General features: G+C 43.8%; 2 protein-coding genes across 13 annotated transcripts in view; one reads left to right on the forward strand and one right to left on the reverse strand.

Moving 5' to 3' along the window:
- Positions 1-26,371, forward strand: part of DPP7 (dipeptidyl peptidase 7) — a 34,039-nt gene that overhangs the window by 6,448 nt on the left and 1,220 nt on the right. Inside the window, exons 3-13 of one of the 10 annotated variants that reach the window (XM_072936657.1) lie at positions 114-253; positions 906-1,069; positions 6,291-6,426; positions 10,455-10,536; positions 12,288-12,454; positions 13,616-13,676; positions 15,465-15,583; positions 15,661-15,817; positions 16,069-16,200; positions 17,013-17,083; positions 18,147-18,955. In XM_072936657.1, the coding sequence (XP_072792758.1) occupies positions 114-253; positions 906-1,069; positions 6,291-6,426; positions 10,455-10,536; positions 12,288-12,454; positions 13,616-13,676; positions 15,465-15,583; positions 15,661-15,817; positions 16,069-16,200; positions 17,013-17,056 (1,202 nt within the window). In that variant the 3' untranslated portion in view covers positions 17,057-17,083; positions 18,147-18,955. Of the gene's footprint in view, positions 1-113; positions 254-905; positions 1,070-6,290; positions 6,427-10,454; positions 10,537-12,287; positions 12,455-13,615; positions 13,677-15,464; positions 15,584-15,660; positions 15,818-16,068; positions 17,084-18,146; positions 18,956-26,371 lie in introns of those variants that run through there. The other 9 variants (XM_030286374.4, XM_041719648.2, XM_030286376.4 and 6 more) reach the window with 9 other exon arrangements.
- MAN1B1 (mannosidase alpha class 1B member 1) overlaps positions 21,724-26,371 on the reverse strand; it is a 34,955-nt gene continuing 30,307 nt past the window's right edge. For all 3 annotated transcript variants that reach the window (XM_041719642.2, XM_002190029.6, XM_072936653.1), the window contains 3 exons: positions 25,593-25,790; positions 25,158-25,289; positions 21,724-24,334 (listed from right to left, as the gene is read on the reverse strand). In XM_041719642.2, the coding sequence (XP_041575576.1) occupies positions 24,131-24,334; positions 25,158-25,289; positions 25,593-25,790 (534 nt within the window). In that variant the 3' untranslated portion in view covers positions 21,724-24,130. The remainder of the gene's footprint in view (positions 24,335-25,157; positions 25,290-25,592; positions 25,791-26,371) is intronic.

Here is a 26,371-nt window from a genome sequence, read left to right on the forward strand (position 1 = left end):
GTCTTGTCCAGCTTTCCGTTTTTCTGAGATTCCCTGGCTTTAGGGGTATTATGTGTTTTTTGTGGGTTTGGGTGTTTTTTTAATTTTTATTTTCTTTCTTTCAATTGCCTCAGCAAAGTTCTGGAAGAAAGGATTTGGACCCATCTTTTTCTATACTGGCAATGAAGGTGACATCTGGACTTTTGCTCAGAACTCTGACTTCATATTTGAATTAGCAGAGGAACAGCAAGCACTTGTCATTTTTGCTGAACATGTGAGTATTTTGGTCATTATGCATCCTTTAGAGTCCTGTTCTGTTCAGTGTTACCAAATTCAGCTTTCTGCAGGTCTGGAATTGTGGTACCATTTCTTGCCATGGAGCTGAGTCAGACCAATAAGCTTTCTGGCCATGACATAAGATCTTCTTTCTGTAATCATGGCTTTTGAGTAATTTTTTTATTATGCCTCCCAGCACTCCAGGATACAGACTGCTGTTGCATTACAGCCTATGCCATGAATGATTTGCTTTTGTAAGTAGTTTCTGCAGGCCTTAAACTCCATGTTGGAGTAGAGAGATACTTTGTTTGGATAATATTTAATCTCTCTACCCTGCAAAGTCCCAAGCCAACCTTTCCCACACTACTCTGTTAAATCTACTATTGTCTGAGGCATGTTCCCTTTTGTAGCTGGGAGCTTCAGGAGAGATACACGTGCTGAGAACTCGCTTGGCGTCCACTGAAGCAGCTGTCATGTCCTGGCCATCCACTCCATGATCTGTCCTGAAAGTGTCTGTGTATCAGATGCAGGAGACAAGACACTTCCTCAGTTATGGACAAGTTAGAAGACGTTATCTCTTCCTATTAGTGCACACTGAAAGTAGAGAAGACCCAGACCAGCATTGCCATAGTGTATCTCTTTTGTTTCAGAGGTACTATGGGAAGTCTCTTCCCTTTGGACTTGAGTCAACACAGTTGAAGAAGACTGCTCTACTCACCGTGGAACAAGCCCTTGCTGACTATGCAGTGCTCATTACTGAGCTTAAGCAGCAGTTTGGTGCTGCAGACTGCCCTGTCATTGCTTTCGGAGGCAGGTAAGTGTTGTGTGGACTCCTTCCCTTCTCTGCGTCTTTTCCCAGCCAAAGTTACGCTGCTGTAGATCTCTTTTCCTCTCAAGAAAGTTCTCAATGCAGATCTTTAAGCTATCCTTTTGAGAGCGGATGTGCCTGTGCCTCAGCTCCCATGAGCTCATCACCAGGTCCCACTCTTCTTTCCCATCAGGAATTAGTCTCCATTTGTGGTTGCGTTGGAGAAGCACCCCTGATTGGATGTTTCTAAGTTTCTTTGATATCTGAATCATCCAGATCTGCACCAAAAAAAAAAAATAGCGTGGAAAGGGTAAAGGGAAAATAGCAGCCTTGCCAGTCATAAGCAATGGGATGGTGTGCCAAAACCTTAGGAAGCAAGCACTAATGGGGTTCCTCAGTCTGCTTTCACGAGGTGTTGGCTACAATGAACCTCGCCTGAAATGTTTCTACACTAACGCAAACTTTGGATCTCCCAGACACGATGATGACGCAAACAAATTATTCTTTGAGGAACTAAGGATGCTTTCAAGGCAACTTCCCTTGTCCTTATGGGGGACTTCAGCTTGCCAGAAATCAGCTGGGAGAATCACTCACTACAATCTAGGCCAGAAGATTCCCTGAAAAACCCAGATGACAACTTTATGGCACAGTTATTAAAGGAGCAGAATTGGAAAGATACCCTTCTTGATCTACTGCTTGTCAACAGAGAGGAATTTGTGAGCAAAGTGTGGGTTGGAGGTTTGTGTGGCCACTGTAACCATGATGCCATTGAGTTTAAAATCTCTTTTGACAGGAGAAAAAGTGCCAGCAAAACCATGAGGAGAGACTTCAGGATGTTCAGGCAATTATTGAGTAAAGGCCCCTGGGAAAATGTTTTTGTAGGTGATGGGGTCCATCTGTGTTGGTTATTTTTAAATATCACCTGTTGAGGGCAAAGGAGTAGCAATTCCCAAATGCTGAAAATCAAGCAGGTGAGGCAGAAGGCCAGCTTGGCTGAACAAGGATCTTCTCTTGGAAATAAGATGAAAAAGGAGGATGTATGCCCAGTGGAAGCAAGGTCAGGTGACATGAGAAGAGTACAGAGATACTGCTTCCCACTATAGGGAGAAAATTAATGTGACTAAAGCTGAATTGGAGTTGAAACTGCCAAAATTGGAGAATGATAAAAAGAGTTTTTTTAAGTACATTAATGGTGAAAGGAATGTAGAAATAACACTGGCCTGTTCTAGGATGAGGATGGTCACCTCACAAACAGGGACAGAAACAAGGCAGAGATGTTTATTGCATTCTTTGCCTATGTCTTCACCATGGTTGACAGACCAAAGGGGCCCCAGTGCCTTGAGCTGGAGGACCATGTATGCATGAATAATCACCTCCCTGTTGACCCTGAACATGTGCAGAATCTGCTGCTCCATCTGATTCCCTACAAATCTGTGGGGCCTGTTGGGATTCATCCAAGAATCCTCAAAGACCTGCTGATGTAATTGCAAAACCTGTCTTGATGATTTTTGAGCAGTCTTGGGAATCCAGAGAGGTTCCAGCTGACTGGAAGCTGGCAAACATTGTCCCAGTTTCCAAGAAGGGCAGGAAGGAGGACCTTGCAAACTACAGGCCTGCTAGTTTCACTTCAGTGCTGGTAAAATCTGGGAAGATCATGGCAAATATTATTCTGGGAGATACTGAAAAACCACCTGGAGGGCAATGGAGTCATTGTTTGCAGCTAGCTTCAGGAGGGGAAAGTCGTGCATGTTGAACCTGATTTCTTTCTGTGATGGGGTAACCCACCTGGTTGATCTGGGAGAGACAGTAAATGTCATTATTTTGGACTTCAGCAAGCTTTTGATGCTCTCTCTCCCAAAGATTTTTATGGGCAAAATGTCCAGCATATGATGGGTGAGCAACTGGCTCACTGGTTGGCACAAAGCGTTACAGTGTCTGGGTTAACACTAGGCTGGTGTCCAGTCACTAGTGGGATTCTCCAAGATTCCATCCTCAGCCCTTATCTCTTCTACATCTTTATTAACAACCTGGATGCAGGACTTGAAGGAATATTAAGTCAGTTTGCCAATGACTCTTGGGGTTCTGTGGTCAAGATGACCCCAAGATCGTAAAAAGTCTTTTCCTCCCAGCCCCGCAGCCAAAGAAGTCCAGATGCATCAGTTTTGCTTCTCAAGGTTGTTTGTTTTCTCCTATCTATAACATTTTTTCTCTGACCTGATAAGCACTGTCTACCAAGTCAGATCGTGGCATTCTGTCTGCCCTCTAGGGCAGTGTTTACATTTTATACTATGAACTATGTGCGCTCTTTTTATAATTAATGTCCTATACCCATCACCTATGTTATGCAGTGTGTCTCTACTCTAAACCAATAATAAGTGTCACCATCACAGTGAAAGATGGAGGACAAGGAGAAGAAGGACAAGACACACCCAAATTCCTCCATCTTACCTCCTGAACGCCATTCTAAAAAACACCAAAATTCTACTTTTTCACCCTTTGTTACATTAACTCAAATTCTTGTGACCTGAAAATCTTCACACAAAGTTGGCAGTTTTTTCCAAGGGCTAAGATCAAAGCCATGGGTGTTTTTGACTTCGTGCCAAGGTCTCCAAGCCCCCTGCGAGGGTCTTGAGACAGCTAGGGCAGCTGGAGGGATGTCCTGGGCTCCTACAAACTACTCGAAGGAATACTAAGTCAGTTTGCCAACAACACTAAACTGGGAAGAGCCGTTGACTCCCTTGAAGGCAGTGAGGCCCTGCAGAGAGACCTTAATAAGTCAGAGAGATGGACAATCACCAACCATATGAAGTGTCCCAATGGCAAGTGCTTGGTTTTTCACCTAGGATGGGGCAACACTGTCTGTGTGTACGGACTGGGGAATGAGAAGCTGGAGAGCAGATGTGGGAAGGGACCTGGGGGTCCAATGGCATATTGGATCTGAGTCAATAGTGCCGTGGCAGCCAGGAGGGCCAACCATGGCCTAGGGGGCATCAGACACAGCATTGCTGGCTGGGTCAGGGTGGCAAGTATCCCACTGTGTTCTGCACTGGGGTGGGGTCACCTTGTTTAGGGCACCACAATGTAAAAAATACATTAAGCTATTGGAGAGTGTCCAAAGGAGGGCCATGAAGATGGCGAAGGGTCTGAAGGGGAGGCCTTGTGAGGAGTGACTAAGATCACTTGGTTTGTTCAACCTGGAGGAGACTGAGGGAAAACCTCACTGCCCTCTTCAGTGTCCCGTGAAGGATAGCACTGATCTCTTTCACTCATGACCAGTGACAGGACTCAAGGAAACAGCATGAATCTGTGTCAAGGGAGATTTAGATTGCATATCAAGAGAATGTTTTTCACTCAGAGTGGTTGAGCACTGGAACAGGCTCCCCAGGGAAGTAGTGGTCATACACCAAGCCTGTTTGAGTTCAAGAAGAGTGTGGACAACACTTCCAGGCACAGGATGGGATACTTGGAGTGTCCTGCATAGGGCCAGGAGTTGGGCTCAGTGATCATGATGGGTCTCTTTCAGCTCAGCATGTTCTGTAACTCTAGGAAAATGAGAAATTCCTCCTGAAGGATCAGAACATTCTACATTTTAAACACAAGAAACTAGTAATTGGTAAAATATTATCTTGAGGGACCACACAGCTTTTTGTTAAACACAGCCTATTTAACAGCATCCAGCCATTTTCATTGTAGGCCTTTTCATAATTCTGCTCTGCTGCTCTTCGGTTCCTTGCAGCAGTCTTTTCTCAGAGTGCTCACTGTGCTACAGCTGGGTGGATGTGATGTCCTTGTTTCTTGATGGATCCCCTCTCTTGTAGTAGAGGGATGCTTCCCTCCAAAAGTCTTACAGAAGTACAGAGCTTTGAATTCATTCAATTGTGTGAAGTGAAAAGTGAGCTAAAAAGCATTTGGCATGATAGTTATCATTAAGCCTTCATCTGGTTGCGTTGTGGTGACTGAACTGTTGATCTCACAGAGGTTTATACTGTGACTATCAGGACAGTAGCTAGAGTGGAAAGGCCCAGAAGCTGTCCTGGGATAGGAAGATGGGAGAGGGATTCAGCAAAACCTCCTAGCTGGCTGCCTGTTAGACTGCATCTCTCTGTGTGTAATTGAGGGCTTAGTCTGCTGCAGCCCTGAACACACTAGACCCAAATGAAGAACACTGAAATATGGCAGTGCTGGAGAAGCACAGCATTTCCCAGGTGATAAAAAACTTCTGGTGCTTATAACTGTACCTGAAATTAACCTGAAATTACTTGTAGCAGGTTTCAGGTAATGCCTGTCTCCAGGACCAGGGCTAGAGAAATGCAAATTGCTTTACACATGGGTATTGTGGGAACAGTATTTACTGAACCACTTGTGGTGGTGCACAGGGAGATTGAGTGCTTTTAAACTTGGAGTTAGACCAGGTTTAATCTGTGTTTTGGGGATGTCATTTGCCACCCCCAATGGCCTCAGAGGAACTCTGCAACCATCAGCAAATTAATGACTGCTGTAATATTGGGTCTATCAAGCAGCTTTTGATCCATGTGTACATTGTGGCCCTGGCACTGAAGCTACCAAGGCAGCTTTGGCTTTTCTTGTTGCATTTGTTAACTTTCCTCCTTCCTTGTATCTGTGCTGATCAACTATGCAGCTGTTATTTGGGGTGCCCAGGGAGGATAGCCTCCATTTTCCAGGAGTCAAGTGGGCTGCCTGTTCTGCCATGTTCATGGACACCCTTTGCCAAAACTCTGGCAAAGTTCTGACTAGTTCTAACTAGTTCTTGTCATTCTGTATGCAAAATGTACAATGTGTCTTCTCTCTTTGAACAGTGAGTGCTTCTCTCAAATCCTGGTTTGCTCTGCTGTGAAGCTGTCATGACATGCTCAGGATGGTGCAAAGTTACATACTGAGGCAGGATTTACATTGTCTACAGAAGCAAACTGAGCTGCTGTGTTCCCACCAGAGCTGATGTGAACCTTTGGGGAAAGGCTAGTAAGAGCACTATGTGCTGCTCATTGGCCATAACTGGATCAACATGATGATGAGGCACAAAGCATCACAGGCATCCGTGAGCATCATGCATATCACAGAGCATGTGTGAAAACATGAGGCATCACAGATATCCATAAGCTTATTGTTGCCTTGGTTTAGGTGAGCATGTAAATGTTAGCCTAAACTTCTGAGTTATTACAGTATAGGTTGTCTGTTAAAGGAAATAACTCTTGTCTCTCCTTGGTAGCTATGGAGGAATGCTGAGCGCTTACCTGAGGATGAAATACCCAAATGTCGTGGCTGGAGCATTAGCTGCCAGTGCTCCTCTGCTGTCTGTGGCTGGGCTTGGAGACCCCACCCAGTTCTTCAGAGATGTCACAGCAGTAAGTAGCATCTATTTTCAGGAGCAGTATTTTCTTCCTTTAGGAATGCTGTTTCTTTTTTATTTTCCACGTGTTTGAATAGATATCTGTCTTCACAGCATCACTGCTAAGCAGGGAGTGCAATTAAATGGCATCCTGAAAGGAAAAGCAGTAGCTGCAGGATAGCTGAACACTGTCTCCACTGGGGCAGCTCAGGGTTCAAAGGTGCTGCTCCAGGAAGCACAACTCCGTGCCAGTACCTTTAGTACCACTGAGAATTGACTTTCCCATTTCTTGTGGGCCTGAAAGTTTTCCTTTGTGCCTGGCTGAACTCCTTTTGGATAATTTATTTTTCAAATCCTCTCCCAAAATGCTGTATTGGTACCAATGATTCACAGCGCCTTCTTAGTGACTGCATGCCAAGGTGATTGTATTTCAGTGAAGAACTTGGAAATCTTCATTTCATAACTAAAAATGTGCAAGGTGACTTGGGATCACTTAAACTAAAATTTAAATGTGGCTTTTGCAGTTTAAGGCCATGAAAAGTTGGTGTTAGAACTGACTTAGATTTATCTAATAAGGAAGGAAACGTACTAGCTGGTTGTACTGAAATCTTGTGCTGGTGTCTGTTCTGCCTCTTTTTTGACATTAATTTCTAGATCTGGGTGACACAGATGACTTTGTATTAACTGACTTTGTTGTCACTCAGTTGGGGCTGAGGTCTGTGCCTGGTGCAGGAGCCAGTGAGCACACAGAGCTGAGACCTTTCATGCTTTTCTGCCCAGAATTATTGCTGGGCTATAGTTCATTAAGCTGGCACCTCTCTTTGGGGCATTTGCAGGCATTTATACAAGTTACAACAAAGAAGTTGCACAGAACTTGTTCGGGGTCAACTTAATCAGTGCATTTCTGCACATGCTCCAGTCAGTGTCAGTTCACTATACCAGGGTGGTCTGACATTAGCATGAGATGTCTCAGGGGTGATTTTTACCTTGCTCTTAGTCTTAGGTTACCTTAGGGCTGCCTTAGCATTCTTCTCCCCATCCCCCTGGTCTGGTGGTGATTCATCTTTGTTGACACATTCTTGTCATTCTTGTGTTACTTTGCTGTTACTCTCCACTTCAAGGACCACACTTTTGTATGTAACTTCTGGTCTCTTTGTTCTTATTTATATACGTGAACAACTTGTTTCTGTGCAGACTTACACAACAGACAGCTTTACCAGTAAGTTTAACGAAGAGACTGTTATATGAAAATAAACACATTTGAAACTCTTAAGTGCATAAAAGAATAATAGACATCTTGTCTTAGTGATACATTTTCAAACAAAAAATGTAATACCATTTTGTGTGGAATAATTCACAGCGCCAGAGGTTTGTGTCCAAAAAGGAGACAGAGGAGTCCTGTAATTTTATTCAAATAAAGGGAGAGGCCATGAGGCATTTCCCAAGGGGTCTTTCAAATGGTTGAGGGATGCAGCCCCCTTCTATCCTAATTTCCCAGACTCATCACCCTCTTCCTTTCCCCATTGGCTGAGGTACTTGGAAGGTACAGACTTCCTGAACCACATGCTCTATGTCCCCCTTTTCTGTGCACCCCTCCTTTTTTTTCTTTTATATAGCAAAACACGATTCATAATTCTATTAAACTTTTGGGTTTTTTTCTCTAAGTTCAGGAATTTAACATGATCTTGGCTGAGCAATGGTCCATGTCAATTAGTAACATTTTCTAGAGCTGGTAGTTTCTTCTGTTACTTCCCTATCTATAAGTCTCTGGCCCTATCTACAAGCAGATTCACAGTCTGTTTGTAAAGACACATTCATCTTATTCCTTTCCATTTAGTCCGCTAACAAGCCTTGTAGTGGGAATTCTTCCCTGGTTGAAGCTGATTTCCTTTCAGCATCCTTGTCTTGCTTCAGCTGTGAATATGCTGGTAGTCATTACATGCCCTCAAGCTTAGGGTATGAAAAAAACTTTCCAACTAATTTAAAAACCTTTTCATGTGAAAAAACCTTACAACTAATATAAAAATCTATTTTCTCTGCAGTAGTAAGGCAAGCTCTGGGCTGAGCTCTTAAGCAAGCGCTATGTGGTTTCAAAGTACTACCTTCCAACTTCAGTGTGGAGGTTGCTCTGATTTGCAATTTATGCATCTGAAATCTGATTGTTCTTGCTGAGAAGACCTGTGAGAGCTGTTAATCCCAATGAAGGCACATGGAATGACTGCAGTTCCTCCTGCCTCTGCTAAGCTGAACTGACTCTGGTCTGTAAGGGTCCTTATGCCAGGCAGTGCTTGGCAGCAGCCCAGCAGTGCCTAGAGAGCTCAGCCATCACAGCAGCCAGAGCAGACCTGCTTGTCTGTCCCAGGGCAAACATTCCCCACATGCCAGTTAGAGCCGTTAGCAGGTGAAGATCAATAAGCGCATCCAGAAGGATTTTTGGAACTCCTAAAGGGATGCTCAGGTAAACTGTGGAAAACTCCAAAATTATTTTTTTAAACATAATTATCAGACGAAGTTAGAATTAGGAAGAAAAGCAAGGTCCCAGATCTATTTTTTAGTTGAGGGTGGGTCTTGATTTATTAAAAAATATGGATATTGATCTAATACTGATATCCAACTGTGACGGACAAAAACTCTCTGACAGTTTAAAGTTAGAAAGTGTATGTTTATTCGACACCGGGCAGCATCCGGGATAGCTCCCAAATACACACCGCACCTTCCAGGTGATTACAGAGTCTTTTTATCCATACAAGTATTGAATACCCAAAATACAAATACATATTCATCATTTTGGTACATCCCATTCCTTGCTTCATATGCTAATCATTTCAAAAGCCATTCAGCATGCGTAGTTTGTTTCTTGAAATGGGTCGGTGTCCCTTTCATGGGCAGGGGTCCCAAGATGAGGAAGTAAGTGAAGTCTTCCTCGTTCTGACCTTTCTACCTTTTCAATGCAAATATGACAAATGAACTCTTGGTAGAACTCCCATTCCTTGTCTTCAGTTGGTTTCAGAACAGAGGAGGCCACAATTGTCTTATGTTCCTAAAAGCTATTTGTGAGTTTCTATATTCTTCATTATAAACCTAGCTAACGAAACATCGTGCTGACAAACAATCAATTATTAGTTAAGTACTAACTCTTAACTTCATCAAGGTCTACTCATTTATTTTAATTAACTCTAGTAAGGCTTATCTCTAACTAAAATCTTAGCTCTTCTAAAATCTCTAAATTCCTTAAAATTTATGTTTCAGTCTTTATAAGAAAAACACCTAGCTAGTGATTTGTAGTTACTTACCTTGCTCTAGCAGCATAAAGAGACCTCAGAAGAACCCTAATAATTCTTCTTGTTACAAAACACTGGCTGCCAGCAGATCTAATCTGCCTTACAACTTGAGAGAGGAGAAAGAGCTTGAGTTCCTAGGGCCTTCAATCACAGAAACAACTTGATCCACCATAACCAGCCACAGCTCTTCAAACCTAACTTAAAGTGCTTTTTCAGGGTCAGTAATGGTTTTCCCAAGAAAAAGGAAATGTTCATTTGGCAGGCCACTAGCAGGCTTAAGAAGAAAGCATATCTTGGTCTTGTACTCCCAATTCATAACTGACTTCTCCCATGGCTCCTTCTCACAGACAAAGTACAGTTTCAAGGACTCTGCTTTGTGTTTAAAAACAACAAACCCCTTATGACCTTTACAGCCTGCCCCCCTCTCTGAGGCATACTTCATATTGTCTTGCTGCTTCATGTTCAGCCTGATGCTCCATGAAGGGCAGAGTGTTCTGTCTGACAAGTCATCGCCGTCACCTGGTGACACAGCTGCTGCTTGGCCTGAGCTGTCCAGAGTGTTGGCTTCTGCAGAGACTTGCTGAGACTCTGAAGGACAAGGCAGAAGCACTGGTGTCACTGGTCATGGAAATGCAAATGAGGTGCTGACCAGCGGGCCAATAACCCATGTCATCTTCTGGTCTTTCTGGCAGTTCTTTCTGTTGCAGTCTCTTAAATATCTCCTATGGGAAACTGTCATCTCATACCTTTTCTGTCCCTTCAGGATTTTCAGAAGTCCAGCCTAGGCTGTGTCACAGCTGTCCGTAAAGCCTTCCAGCAGATCAAGGACCTGTGCCTGAGTGGAGGTAAGAAGAGAGCCCTGCAGATGGCTCCTGAGGGCAGCCACCATTCCCAGCCATGAAGGGAAAAAGTTGATACAGCTTTACCTCAGCTAGCTGTTCAGATAATTCAGTGAAGACGTCCACATGGCTTCCTTTTCTGCTTGTACAATTGTTTTTTTTTCTTTTATTAACAGTTTCGGTTAGCATTAAAATTGATAATCAATACTGAAACATATGTAGCTCTGTGGTGCTTTGCACAGTGTTAATGAAACCATTTCTTCCGCCCCAAAATGCAAAACCACTTGCAAGTGAAAACCACTTGCATAGTATTTACAGCTAGTAAAACCGTATGTTTCACCAGATACTTGTTCTCAATATCCATATCATGAAGACCTGTTCTGGTGGGTATGACAGCTGTGTGACTCAGCTCACTGGACAGATCTGAGAAATATGCAGAGGGCAGTGTAGGTCCTAAAGCAATCATCCAAGTCCCTTCCATCTTCAGTCTTAGACAGTTAGGACATACTGTTGAAGACCTCTGCAATGGCTCCTAAGTAGGCTGGACCACATGCCATGGGCTGATGCAGCATCTACTGGAAGCTATGTGTGGTGTTGGGAAAGATGTAGTGGCTTGTGGATCTGTCTTGAGCCTTGGTCTGTCATGCTGTTTGTCAGGAGCTGTATGCCTCCCAGCTGCTGCTGGTCTTGGAACTGCCAGAGGAGCCCAGGTATCAAAATGCCATTTTAGCTTTGGCTCACAGCAGGAAGAAAATTATTGTTAACTAGTTGAGCTCTTCCAGCTCTGCCTGGGGTCTGCTTCCTGCAGCTGGGAGTAAGGTGGTCATATTTAAGGCTTTGGCCCTCAAGTCTGTATCTGGAGTCAGGTCCCAGGCTGTGGGTTTCCAAGCAAAAGCAGCCATGCTGTAGTGGTCAGCTGTAGAACAGGATGGGGACAGGATCTGTGACTGCAAAATGTGGGGGATGAAAATGAAGGGAGCAGCTTTCCACAGCAGAAAAAGCAGAAAAGCAAAGGTGTATGGGTACATTTTGAAGGAATGTCTTTAAAGATGTATTTCCTGACTCTGGCTGAACTCTGCATCCCACTGATGTTTGAAGGCATGCCTTGAGATCTTCAGAATCATTTGTGAGGACTGTTCTCATCTGGCAGTTCTTACTGCAGATGCACCCTCTCCTTCCAAGAAGCTGTGTTTTTTTTTCCCCTGGGGGGGGGTGATATTTGGTTTTTTGGGGTTGGGATTTTTGTTTCCTTTTTTAAAAATGTTTTTAGTTGTTTTTTTTTTCTTCCCTCTGCCAGTTCTTCCAGCTTTTGAATCTCACTGGGTTGCATGTGTTGTACCTTGCGCTCCTGCATGAGAGTTTGCCTGGGGAGCCTGCCTTGTGGGACACAGCAGCCCTGCCAGGGAAAGGAGCATGAGGCGTGCTCCTGCAGGGAAAGGAGCTCCTGCAGGCATGAGCAGGGACAGCCATCAGCCATCACGGCACTGGTGAGGACAGGCTGTACCAAGCTGCTCTGCTTACTGTTTTAGCTGGGACCAGTTCTGTCCTGGTACATGCTGATTCTTCCAGGCTCCCCAGGGAAGCTGTGCCTGAATGTTCTGTTCATGTGTGTAAATTTAGATGCAATGTGTCCTTTCCACTAAAAACCTCATCTTACGTTACAGCATCTTCTTACTCCTGAGTGAAACAAGATGCTGAAGCTTGGTATTACTTTCCTCTGTTGAAGTTTGTGTCTTTTATTTTCCTTTCTTTTGAAGCCTATGATGAGATCAGCAGCAAAATGGCCACATGCAATAAGATCTCTAACAAGGAGGATGTTTACCAGCTGTTTGGGTTTGCTAGAAATGCCTTCACCATGATGGCCATGATGGACTATCCATACAAAACTGACTTCATGGGTGACCTCCCTGCCAATCCAGTGAAGGTGAGGACATTGGTGTGAGTGGGTGAGTGGAGCTTAGGACACTGTCCGACAGACACCATTGGTGTTGGTCACAGGGTGACAGGTGTCACAGGATGCAGGGTGTTGGTCACAGGGTGACCAGTAGTGGTGCATGTTGCAGCCCTTCCAATCTGACTGTAAATCTACACAATTGAAACTTCTCTGTGATGGTGACTGCTGTGAGGTTTGCTGTAGTCACTCCTGTTCTGCTCTGCCTTTACCTTAGACACAAACATCTGTGCAAGCTGATTGACTTCAGCTTTTAAATACTAAAAACTTGTAGCTTAAAAAAAAGAAAAAAGTAGTTCTGTTGAAGCCCATCTCAACATGCTTTCAGAGAGGTATTTTTCTTGGTGGGTAGGGATGGAGATGTGAAAATCAGGCTCTTTTGAAAGTATTGCCCAGGAAGCTGACATACCTCAAATATAGTGTAGAAAAAAGCCTGCTGCTATGGGGGCTGCGAAACAGGTGAACTTTGCAGAGAACCACAGATGGCAAAGTGTGGGAAAAGGGCCAAGTTCTCAGGGGTTTACAAAGACCTCTAAGACACCAGCTGCTTTTGAAAGGTACCAGCTTTGATCCCAGATCACCAGAGGCTTATGCAATTCTTGGTGTCTTCTAGTGTGTTGTCAAGCCCATGGGACTTCATTTGCCTCTGGCTTTGTGGCATTTAGGGTTCTAGTCCTACCTGGAGCACACTGTGCAAGACGTCACACAGGCTCTGCTGCACTGGAACTCTGGACATGCTGCCTCTGCTCCTCCAGGCATCCAGTTTCTTTCTAAGGTCTGTTTAGTGACCTCTAAAATGGAAATAATTATTCTGCACAGTCCCCCACTCCCTGAAAAGGGCATTGAAATATTCCGATTGTAGGAGGAACTGTTGTGTATCACTGTGGCTCCTCCACAACTCCCTAACTTGGTGAAGGAACTGTCTGCTCTTGTCCTGTCTCCCTGCTTCTATGTATTTTGTTGCTACAGGGAAGGAAGCTAAAAACTTCAAGACTTGTTGCATTAGGCCTTTGGAAAGCTACTGAACCATAAAATATGTAAATAATAATTTTAATGAGTCTTCCAGCTTAGCCCTTCCACAAAGCAACTGGTAACTGTTCTGTCTGCCATTTGCCTGTAATGTGTCTTACCCAGGTCGGCTGTGAACAAATTATTGCCCATAAAGACCCAATTGAAGGCTTGACTGCTCTTGTTGGTGAGTTAATATTATCAGTTTGATCTTTTATGTACCACCACGTGTTCTAGAAGCACCTGTCAGTAGACCTGTCATGTTGCTGTGTCAGGGGAGTTGGTATGATTCTGATCTGCCCCTGGGACATTTTGCCTCCTGTTGATTTTGTCTGTTGGGATGTCTCACAGTGGCCCACAGGTTCATTCTCTCACCTTTCCCAACTTATTCTTGTCATGTTTCTCAGGCATTGAAGCCCCATAGCCTGTTGTCTGTCCATGAGATGTGGATTTCTGAGAAACTTAGTTCTTTTTTAGAAGCTTACCCATACTCTGGCTGTAGCAGTTACGGGCTGAGTGCACATTCACTGAAGGAAGTTTTCTGGTCTCCTTGTTGAGAACAAGTCCAGTGGTCTTAATCCAGGGGCAAGGCAATCTTAAATACATCTTGTATACACACATATACATTTATCTCTGTAAGCATTTATTTTGTCAGCCAGAAGTGTTTGTAAGGAAATTATTAATAGAAATAGAATTCAGAGAACTTTTGAAGAGTTCCTCAAAGTATCTTTCAAGTTGCTTATTAAAAACGAGTTCTACCTTTGTCATTACTCAGAAAAACAATTTCTGAGTGGCACACAAAAAAAAAATTAAGGAATTCTTACAGATTTAATGCAATTTAGTATGACCGGGAGCTAATTTTTTTTTCCAAATGATGTATGTGCCCCAAGTCAGAAATGTACCAATCTTTAATTACTGCTGAAGATACTTGGCTGGCAGCTAGAAGCTTTCTTAAAACACTAATGTCTTGGCAAACACTGTCAGATCTACTGGATGTATTCACATGATACTTCTTTTGTGAGGAAGAGTGGGAGTCTTGTTTCTTTAAGATGCCAAGAGTGGATTTCTTCCTCCCAGTTCCAGGGGAGCACCTCATGCCTCTCCCTGTCTCCCCAGCTACATTCACTTGGTGGAGTTTAATCATACAAGAAGAATGATCCAGCAGAACTTTAGGCAGGAGACTAGCTTTCCTGCAATACTTAACCCTCTGTGTCATACAGGAAAACAATTTTTTTCACATGTGCTTCATCAGCCCACTGTCAGCCAGGTAGAGTGTAATGCCATGGGCTGTGATGCTGAACTGGAAACAGGTCAATGGGGACATTGTGAATGGGGACACTGATTGCTTTCAGGGCAATAATAATGTGAATCCATTCATCTACCTGCAGAGAACCAGACTAGCACTTACCCATCATATCATGTCTCAAGTGGTATTGCTGTCATGTCAGGTTTGCTTGGTTCATGATAAGGGAAACTGGTGTCCCAACATCTGTTTGAACATCATAAGGCTCAGGGTGCCAGAGTTTTGATCCACATTTGGCAATCAGAGCCTCAAAAGAAATGGAATAAAATACCAGAATGGCATGGCTTGGAAGGAGTTTTCTTCTTGGGAAATCAGAGGAGTAAGCTGAGCAAGATGCCACAAGGACCTGCTCTACCTGGCATAGCTGAAGCTCTGCCTGCTATCCAGGCTTTTAACCCATTACAAAGGAAATTGTCTAAACAGGACAATATTACATTGAATTTGGGGCAATAACCAAGTTTGTGACATCTGAAGGAATTTGTCAGCCCCATGTAAAAACTTTGCCATAAAGCTGGATTGTAACCTTGCAGTTCCAAGCTCTGTGAGTTCTGTCCCATCCTTGCACACTCACGCAGGCCTTGGCTTAGTTTTGGCCATGAAGTTCATGTGGGAAGGTGGTGAGTGAGACAGCAGAGTTACTGACTGGTTTTGTGCTGTATTCCCACCTGGCAGGGGTGTTCTACAACTCCTCTGGCTTGGCACAGTGTTATAACATATACCAGCTGTACCAGTCCTGTGCTGACCCCACGGGCTGTGGCACCGGCTCAGATGCAGAGGCTTGGGACTACCAGGTAAGGGCCCCCCAACAGGTTTCAGCTACTGTCCTGTCTATGCCCCTGCCCAATGACAGCTCTTGTGCTTCTCTTAGGTTTGCACTGAGATCAACTTAACATTTGACAGTAATAATGTGACAGACATGTTCCCTGAGATGCCCTTCACAGAGGCTATGCGTGAGCAGTACTGTTGGAACAAGTGGCATGTGAGGCCACGAGCACACTGGCTGCAGACAAACTTTTGGGGAGAAGGTGAGTTGTGCTGATTGCTTGTTCCCTTTGTATTACCCTGTAGCTGTCTCCCTGTTTCCCTCAGTCCATCTGAGCCCCATGAGGACAGGCACAGCAGACTAATGAGTCCTGGCAGAAAGTCACAGCCTTGCGCTGACTTGAGCCAAACACACCTTTCTGTATCTCTTTGGTACAGAAGAGGAAAACATAAAAACTACCAGTAATTTGTTCAATTATTTGATGTTTTCTGTTCTTGGCCATGTTTGCTGCAGTAGCCAAACACATTTGGATAACTGGGCAGGAAGGAGACCTCTCAATTACGAACTCTCTGAATTTCAGACCTGAAAAGTGCAAGCAACATCATTTTTTCAAATGGAGACTTGGACCCATGGGCTGGAGGTGGGGTAAGCATATGCAGTTCTGTACCCTGAGCAGAGCAGCCTTTGCAGGTGACATCCTGCCCTCCCTCCCTTTCAGAGCAGCACTGGCAATTCAGTTTTAACCTGAGTTTCTGTGAGCAGCTGTTTCATGGTGAACCACTGAGGACTTTTGGGACACTAATGACAGACACATTGAGTAGTGTCTATCAGCCAGGAATACTGATTGAACAAATGTGGCTTCACTAGTGCAGACATGGCAGGACCTTCCTTATCCCACAGCCAGGGTCTGAACCACAACCTGGTGTGTTTCGGTGTTCTCATGCGGTCTCAATGCTGCCAGCCATATGGTACTGCCTCTCTCCTGTCCCAGCACACTCGGTGAGACCAGGTGGATGCTATGAGCAGCGATGAAAACTTGGAGATGTTTTGGCTTAGATTCAACAAAACCTCAGAGTACTGTCAGTGTCCAGTCTAAAATTTAAAAATCCAGGACTGGATTTTGTGTTCGTTCAGCTCCTGATTGGATACAGAAGCTCAGTGTTTTAGACTGGCTTGGAATCCCAGGAGGAGCAGGCTGCTTAGGGTACATGGTCCAGAGGACACCTAACTTCCAACTGCCTGTACTGGAATCAGCTGAAAGTACCCACTTTGTGGAAAACATTTGGGACAGGTGATCTGGTTTATTCAGACTGTTAGCTATGGACACCACCCGTACCAAGGATGTCTTCCCATGCTTTTTCTCAGTCTTGCCCAGACCATGTTCCATTTTTCAGAATTCATGTCCAGTTCTTCCCAGTAACTTGGTGAGAATTGGTCTTTGCTCCTTCTTCTCCCAGATAAACAGCAGCCTCAGCCCTTCACTGATTGCACTTACCATTAAAGGAGGTGCCCATCACCTTGATCTCCGGTAAGTTCTGAACTTCCTTTGACTGGCAAAATCCTGATGCCCTGGGTACTTGATCTCAGCAAGCCACAGCCCAAACAACCAGGAGATATTTTAGAATCACTGGATCATAGAGTTGTTGAGGTTAGAAAATATCTAAGATGAACACAACATGACCACCATGTTTACCACTAAACCATGTCAAGTGCCACATCCACAAGTTTTTTGAATGCTTGTGGGGATAGTGAATTCAATGCTTCCTTGGGCAGTCTGTTCCAATACTTTACAACCCTTTTCATGAAAAAATTTTCCCTATTCTCCAGTCTAAAGATCTCCTGGTTCAACTTGAGGCTGTTTCCTCTCATCCTGTCCCTTGTTACCTGGGAGCAGAGCCTGATCCCCACCAGGCTACAATCTTGTCAGGGAGTTGTAGAGAACAAGATGGTCCCCCCTGAGCCTCTTCTTCTCCAGGCTGAGCTCCCCCAGCTCCCTCTGCCACTCTTGGTGCTCCAGACCTTTCCCCAGCTCTGTTCCCTTCCCCGGACACACTCCATGCCTTCTATGTCTTACTTGTCAAGAGGAACCTAAAATTGACCTCAGGATTTAAAGTGTGGCCTCACCAGTGCCTAGCACAGGGCAAGTACCTAGAGAGGATGGGTACAAGGCTACTGCAGCCCAATGTGGAAGAGTAATCTTCTTCCCCAGCATAGGGCTCTTTCAGCCTCCAGGGATGCTGCACTGTGCAGAACTTGACACTCAGCTCACCTACTGTCATTAGATCATGTTCTTGCACAGGGGGTGGCACAAGTGTGAGACAGCCTGCAGCAATCAGTCACATGAAGTAGTCCAGTGCCATCTGGCATTAGCCATCTGCCTTTGGGCCTGGAGCAGAGGAGGCAGCAGCCAGCAAGGGCAAGCTTGGGGCTGTTGCCCAACTGTACTGGAGATGATCAGACACTACAACTTGGTTTCCAGGGCACACATGTGAAGCACAAACCAGTCAGTCTCTGTTCTTAAAATCAGACCCTACCTCTGCAGGAGGCAAATACCCACTGTCCAGTAACTTGCACTGCTCTGCTTTCCCTAGGGGAAGCAACCCAGCTGACCCCCCATCTGTCACAGAGGTGCGCAGGCTTGAAGCCGGGATCATCAGCAGCTGGGTGAAATCTGCAGGCATGGAGCGGGTGAAGAAGCAGCGCGCAGGAGCTGCCGCAGGCAGCCAGCCTTGAGCCCTTCCATCCTCACAGCCCCTGGGTGCAGCTGTCACAGGACACAGCAGTCTGCTGTACTGGTTCTACCAGGCTGGCTGGGACACTATTCTCTCCTCTGCCATGATGGTGGGAACTCCCTTTTCCAAAGTGTCCCACTTATACCTCATTGAGCATGAAAAGAAATGCAAAAGGCCAAATCACGGACAGAAGCCAAAACCACATTTTCTGGGCTCCATGCTTGCCTGCTCAGAATGAGCTGTTACAAAGGGCAGCAATACAAAAAGCTTGCCTGGAAGGTCCAAAAACCATCACAGCCCTGAACTGGATGGTTGCATGAGGCACCTTAAGGTTGAAAATAATCAATTTTTAGAGAAAAAGGAAATACTAGAGGATTAGCAGAAAAGCAGAGGTATAACTATGACTGACACAGGGTCATGGTGAGCTCTACTAGTGACCAGTTATCTAAAACACACTATCAGTCTTAGCCAGAGCTGTAGGTTGGGGCTGTTTTAACTTGTCAAAGAGATTCCAGTTGCTGAGATGAAGATTTACACAAAGGAATCCTGGCGTGCACTGCTGTCACTCAAGGGCTGTGTATTGGTGACCAGTAAAGCACACTTCCACTGAGGCATCTTCAGAGCTTTTAAAAATCAATTACAAGTATATTAAAGTCTGTGATATAAAAGTTTTTTAAAGGGTGTGATATTATTTCATAGCTTGGTAGTATAACCAAAGAAGATAAAAAATGTTCCTTCTCACCTTCCCAGGTGAATCTTTGCCCATGACAGGATGCTACTAGACTGACTAAGCACCAATAATTACTAGCATAACTGCAGAAGAACTAAGTCCTGGTAACTGGCTGCCTCAGTTGATTATACTTTACAGCAATGAGTGAGTGGAGAGGTTTCCCGAGTCCCCAAAGGTTTTCACTGTTTGTGCAGCATGGTCACAGTGGTGCTTGGTGTCATTGTCTGCACTGCTGGTCCCCCTCCCTGGTCACAGCAGGACTGGTTCCCAGAGCCATTATTTGGGTGCTGAGATCTGTTTCATCCACCTCTGCCCTGTCCTTAACAAAAGACCAAAGCTTCTGGTTCCTCCAGCCAGGGATGCTGAGGAGAGCAGGAACAGATGGATCCACTGATCAGCTATTTCAGATATGTGTAAATGAAGGACAACTTGGAAGATCGAATTAATCAAACTCCAGTCCCTACAAAAGTCACACTAAGACTGCCAGTGGCACTACATCGTCGACCTGAATCCTCTCTGTTCATGCTGATGGAAACCTCCACGGGTCCTGCTTAGTTCTTTTTGCTCCTGCTCAAGTCAGGCTTTGGCTTTATTGCTGCTATATCAAGCCTTACTGAAGTGGTCATCCTCTGTTGGGCTCAGAACCCACAACTTTTCTGAATTCAGATTTGCTATACCCCAGCCATTATTCAGGATTAACACATTAGGGGAAAAAAAAAAAGAGAGAGCAAGGATTGCATCCTGCTTTTATTTCCCTTCAAACAGCACTCTTCACACCTGTAAGCAGGTAGCCAGCAATCATTAGCCCAGCAATGTAAGAACACAGCCAGGTTCAAGGGCAAGTGTTTCAGGAAGTCACTGCAAGTCATCCCAGTCACCAGGGCTGGGTTTGTGCCTTAAAGAGAAAGGAGGCCTGTGTGTCTGCTGACCTTCCAGAAGGACAAGATTTTTAATCCCCTTCTCTTGGACTATACTGAGTTCTTATTTTCCTCTTACAGATAGTTCTTATTCCAAAGGAATACACATAGTTTGATTGATACAGAAGGATAAACTAAAGGCTTTCAGACACTATGGCAAAGAGATAATACACATGGACATCCAGCATGGATGAACAGTGCCATAAAAGAAATCATGACAGAAGTCTGAAGCCAATGCCACCAACATCCATAATGTTTTGAATCCTTTGGCAAGCAAGCATGGGAGGTAAAAAGAAAACCCTGTTGTGTAGTGCTGAGCTGAAGGGAAGAGCCCCAAAGCACCACTCTTGAGCATCATGGGAATGCTGCTCCTGCTTGAACTTCAGGGTCACACAAGGAAAATGGCATATAAGCAGTGAGTGACCACTGCTTATGAGTGACCAGACCATGGGTGCAGGCCCTGTGCTTAAGGCCTGCACCAGTGAGGTTGTTGAAAAAAGGCTCATTTGTTCTATCATCATTTACTGACACAATGAGTGCAGCCAAGGTGGGAACATTGTACAGAACAGGAACTCAGTGTTGGGCTCCAGTGAACACAGAGGCTTCCAACTTTGGACAGCAATCTCCAGCAGTACTTCAGAGAACAAAAAAAACCCAAGTCTTCCCAAATCCAAAGTCAGAAAAATCTTCACCCCTTCTCTTGAAGCAACAAGCTTCATGGAGCTACCCCATCATGTCAGTTGACTCATCCTGTTAATTATACTGAGTGTGACACTGGCAATCAGGAGCTGAATTCCCTTGCAGGGCTATTTCTAAGAGGCAAGTTCTGCAGCACAGGAAAAATTCACAAAACTGTAAATGTGTTATTGCAAAAACCTTTCCTGTTTTCATCTGCCATCACTGCCAGCATCACACATGCATGGAACAGGAAACAAGGTGTATTCTTTGGAGGAGTAAACAGAGCTGTACCTGAGCTTGGCATGGACTGCTGAAAATCCTGTTAAATGGAAGTCTTGCAAAACGCAAGGATCCTGTCAGCCAGCACCAGGGACCTTGCAAAAGTGCCAGTTTCTGAAGGCCTGTAATGAGAATTCAGCTTTCAGAAGTTCAGTGATTAGATGGTAACTGTGCCCCATCCATCTGCTGAATTGTTTTTGAGCATACAGGTCAGTATTTCCTGAATGTGGCTCAAAGCCCCAAGTGTGAGATGGTCCCAAGTCCACAGCCCTGCAGTTCTCTCTGCTCTGCCCATGCCCAGCTCTGTTTCTCAGTGAAAGCCAAGGCTTTATATTGTGAAGGACAGACTCCCTGGCTCAGTGGTGGCCTCCCCACAACACTCCACTCAAGTCGAAAGTGTCCCAGCATGTAGAAACACCAAAGTGGATTATGGACCCAGCATGTCAAGCTTTTGAACAAGGAGCCACAAATTGAGCTTCAGTTGCACTGGAGGAGCACATTATGCAACAGATATAGGCTGTGGAACTTGGAGACTGATCTGACCCAACAGTTTGTTAAGGAAGTTAAAATAAACAAGCAATTAAAATTACCTCTGCAGAAGATCAGGAAGAACAAATGAGCTTTGTTGAGATTATTTAGTTTGTGCCCTTTCACATGTGACATAGACCTCTGAAACAAACATTTGTTCTCAAAGGGAGTGAGAGCTAACAATCTGAACCTCAGGTTTAAAGGCTGAGGACAGTAAAGCCACATTTTGAGGAGATTGCATGTCCCAAGAGGACCTAGATAGAAATCACCTGGACCAACAGGCTCAGCTAAAAGACAAGACATGTTTGCGAAAGTGACAGTTTATTCTTCTCTCCTTCATCTCATTAGGAAATGAATTATTACTCCCAAGCCAATCGTAAGGCAAAGTATCACACAGGCTCCCATAGTCCCATTTGTAGAATCAATTACATTAAGACTTGCATACAATTTCAAAACCAGAAGATTTTTGGTAAGCATTTATATGTACTCTATTTTCTAAGACATCTGTCTTGCCTCAGTCAGGCAGCTCTCTGGTGAAACACCAAACCCTCGAAGTTTTACAATCCATAGCACAGTCATAATTAAAGGTTCAAAACTGGCTTTGTTCAAAGGCACACAGCCAAAGCAACACAGGTCAGTAGGACCTGGGTAGTGTCACTGAATTTATATTTTTAATTTTTTTCTTTAGTCTCCAATTTTAAGCCTTTAGCTTTTAGCCAAAACTCAGCTTCTCAGCAGCACAAACCTGCTTCATGAACAAAAAAACTGAAGGTGCTTCCTTCCACATTTCTGCTGCACTATCCTCATTTGTTGTTGTGCCAAAGAAACCAGAAGCCCTGGCAGCAAATTGTTTGTGTAGCCAGTGGCCATAGTGACAGGATTCCACTGCAATTCTAAGTGAGAAGCTTGTTCTCAGTTACTGCTGGCATGTGAACGGGAGGAACAATAACATTCTGCACTGACTAGTTATGTCCTGTCAATCCCAGGACAGGGTCCCTCTGATGACAGAAGAATGTGCATTTAAATAATTCCTAAAATTTCTCCATTTCCATTAGTACATGGAATGATAAATATTATATAAAAGACTTAAATAGTGGTCCCAAAAGTAACTTGTAACTCCAGTAAACAGAATGGATCAGCATAAAAGAAATAAAGATGCATCTTACTTTACAAATCAAAGATTACAATTATTATAAAATACCTCCCTCAGCCACTGGAAAATGAACGATTAGAGTCAAATTCAGTCAGTTCCATTAATGGCCAGGGACCCCTGGATTTAGTGGGGACTGGCCCTGCCCCAGTCTCCACTAAATAACATCCACTGCCATGGGGGAAAGAGACTTCCACTGAGACCAACCTCTTCTGGAAATATGAATAATCACATTTCTGAGATCCTATCCATGAATACAGGACTGTCCAAGTCCAAATCCAAAAAGAAAAGCACTCTAGAAAGTTAATTTCCAAATTCATGGCTTAAAATCTGTATGTGTGTACATACAAAAATAGAAGATCACAGAGCTCCTGTAAGATTCTTAAAAAAACCTCAGTCTACTTTGTCTTCAATAACTGAAATTAATTTCTCCAATTCTACTGGGGCCTAGAACTGCTGTAAGACTGTCTGCTTGTAACATTCCTGCTCAAAATACCCACTGTACTCCTAAGGACAAAAATAACTGACAATTTCTCCATGGCCCAAGAAATATCGAAAAACAAGAACTTTGCTGTACAGCTGTAAGCTTGTTTTGAGTCAACAAAACCCCATGATGTGATATCTGAACAGGAAGGGATGGAAGAAGGCTGATACCTAATACACTCACAAGCTTTCCCAGTGCCCAACCTCTGAAAAGCTGAAAGCAGCTTTCAGTCAGAATACCTGAGTCTAACTGATGCAAATAAGATATAAAATGCATGTGTAGTTTTACTTGCATTTCACATTATCTCCTGCTTTCCTGCATGGAAGTTATAAAACTGCAATACTTCTACAAAATTATATACCACCTTGAGCTAAACCAGCAGCAAATTCTCTTTCATCATTCATTTCAGCCACAACTTGAATACTGTTCCAAGTGCTCTACAAAACTAAGACACTATACAACAGATGCTCTACTGCCTCTTTCTTCTCCTACCATGATGCAGCATATCTTGGGAGTTTGGAATGAGATCAGAGTACCAGCAGCAATACTGACAGCTTCTCCCTGGGACAGCACTACAACTCTATTTATTCCACATTGCATCTGAACCACTGTCAGTTTGACAAAGGAATGGCTCTGTAATCCAGTGTTTCAGCAAATCCAGAATAAACCACAAAACTAGAGGCTTATTCCTACTCTCCAGGAACAATGCTGTGCCCTAAGCCAATTCGCTGCATTCCCAATAATTAATGAGCATTTAGTAACAATGACTAAGTGAACCGTCAGTTAAGTGGGTCATCAGAGCCCCGAGAATGTCATGGTCCACACTACTATTACCTCCTGAACCACATCACCAGTACCAGGGAAACCAGCTTCATATGGCACAGCTTTGCCCATCCCAGAACCAGAGATTAGATTTAAGACTGACATGATTTCTTCACACCAGAAATGCTTTTTCCAAGCTTTTGTCTGTTGTTTGAAGTCAAAAAAGGTGCATTATAGCATCTCTCCTCAAACCCTGAAAAGTAAAGTGACTTGAAGATAAAAATGCCACCACTGGAAGATCCACTGATGCAGAGTCTATGCTGGTACCCAGATAGGGAGTGGATGAGCCTCTGTGTTAAAGATGTATTTGTCAAGGTTGATTAAGTCTGTGTCATCTGAGAACAGCAGAAACATGTATTTAAGTGTTTCCCCAAGGAAGAAACTCTCCATTTTATCCCGTGGCTCTGGATTACTGGGATTCTGAACGTTGTTAATGGAAGTATAACCACCAGTAGGAACCTGCAAAAAAAAGAAAAAAAACTTGTATCTTTCCATAACCTAAAATATTTTTTTACTTCCTAACATCCAGATGCACTTGGAGAAGATAAGTGCTAAAAACAGATCATGTTTTCATGCTTTTCATTTCATACTTGGTTCTCATTTACATATAAAGCTCCAGTAATGAAAAAAAAAAAAAAATCCCATTGCATTTTAAAAGAAACCACAACAATAAATGAAGCAAAATATCCATTTGTGCTCAGGGTAGAGAGGTATCACAAAGGTATTCATCCCTTTGAAGTTGAAGTTTCTGGACAAATATACAGAAAGGAACCAGCTATTTTTACATTAGAGCTGACCCAAGCCTTGTAGCCATTTCTCTTAAGAACAGACCATTGATATTTGGTGCTACACTCTCACAGCATATCAGTGACATCTCCATAAGCACTGTAGTCAGAATGAACAGAAAAATCTTCTATTAAACCATTAATGCCATTTTGTGCTATTTCTTTTTGCCGTGGCAACTTAAATGAAAAGTTTTTTCAGTCCAGCCATGCTCTTCTCAGCATCTCCTTGTCTAAAACCTACAGATTCTAACACTTCGGTGGTCTTGCCTACAGCTTCTGCATTTCACTTTTTCATCAATCTAATACAAGTTCTTTCACTATATGGATTAAGCACGGTATCTCCATCTGTAAGAAAACAATTTTTCTGTATATACTTACAAATTCCTCCACAGTTATCTGATAAATCTTGAAATGTAGTATGTTTTCAAAGTTGGTGTCAGAAAGCAAGTGAGCAAATACAGTCCTGACAGAACAAGGTTATTATAAACTGGCCTTACCCTGGTGTATCTGTTGAAATTCTGCAAGATTTCCCAGCCCCAGTCTTGGTATTTCTTATCACCAGTGAATCTGTACATATAAAAAAGACTTTCCACAGTTTCTGGTCGCAATAAATTGTGCCTGTCTGCAGGCTGCAAGAGAAAAAGTGGCAAGAGTATTTCAGACAGGGAATTTCCTCAAGGATACATGCAGGGAGAAAAATAATTATTCACATCTCCATCTGTTCCCAAGAGTTTGCTACGCTTAAGTCAGCTTCTAAATACACTGCCAGGGTAACTAAAACCAAAGCCTAGGGTACAGCTAGAAGGCAAGGCAGAGAAAGAATTGGCTGCTCCACAACAAACCCCATCCCTAATATCTGGCCAGGAGTTCAACAGCAGAATAGAGCTACAGAGAAATCATGGAATTGGAGTTCAGGCCAGCTATCTACTCACCTTGATTTCTATATCCTTGTGGCCCTTCTGTGCATGGAGATTGAAGTGTACAATTTCTGGGCTCAGGCCTGTCTCTACTTGAGCATACATCTGGTAGCATGTTTCTATAAGAGTTTCAGCCAATTTCATGTGATCAGCAGCCAGTCCATTGTGAGCTCCCAGTGCTAAAGTACCCGGCAAGAAGCAAACCAAGTGATCCTGCAAGATAAGACAACTCTAACTGAGAAGTTTCACATCAAACAGCAAGGGGAAGTAAGGGGGGGGGGCACCATCTTTTTAATTTTTGATTCTTTTTCTTCTTCAAAAGACACCTCTGATACCAACAACTTGAGGATAACTTTTTAACAAGCTCATGTAACGTAACATGAGGCAGGCAGCATTATTACAGAAATCATTAATTTCAAAAACTTACAAGAATGTGTTTTATGACAAGTTTCTGAAAAAAAGGTCTCAGGTCATGTTGAGGGGAAGGAGAGTGTCTTTTGGTTTACCAAATTTTGTATCAGCTCATGCTGGGGATCAACTAAAGGCTTGGTGTCCTCATTCTGGAGCTAATCTACCATTGATGTAAGAAAGTAAGCACTGCAGATTAATGTCACATATGGGATCTTTGATTCAGAATCAAAGCTCAGGTCTCATCACCCAAAAACGTAGTAAAACCACTCTGATGCCCCTGTATGGACTTTTAAAATCTCTGTCCAGTCCTTAAGGAAAGTGGAAGGTTGTAAAGGTCAGCATAGACATGGGAGCCAAACATCCCCCACTGTTCCAGCTGGACA

The sequence above is a fragment of the Taeniopygia guttata genome, chromosome 17 (assembly GCF_048771995.1).
Source record: "Taeniopygia guttata chromosome 17, bTaeGut7.mat, whole genome shotgun sequence".
NCBI classification, from domain to species: Eukaryota; Metazoa; Chordata; class Aves; order Passeriformes; family Estrildidae; genus Taeniopygia; species Taeniopygia guttata.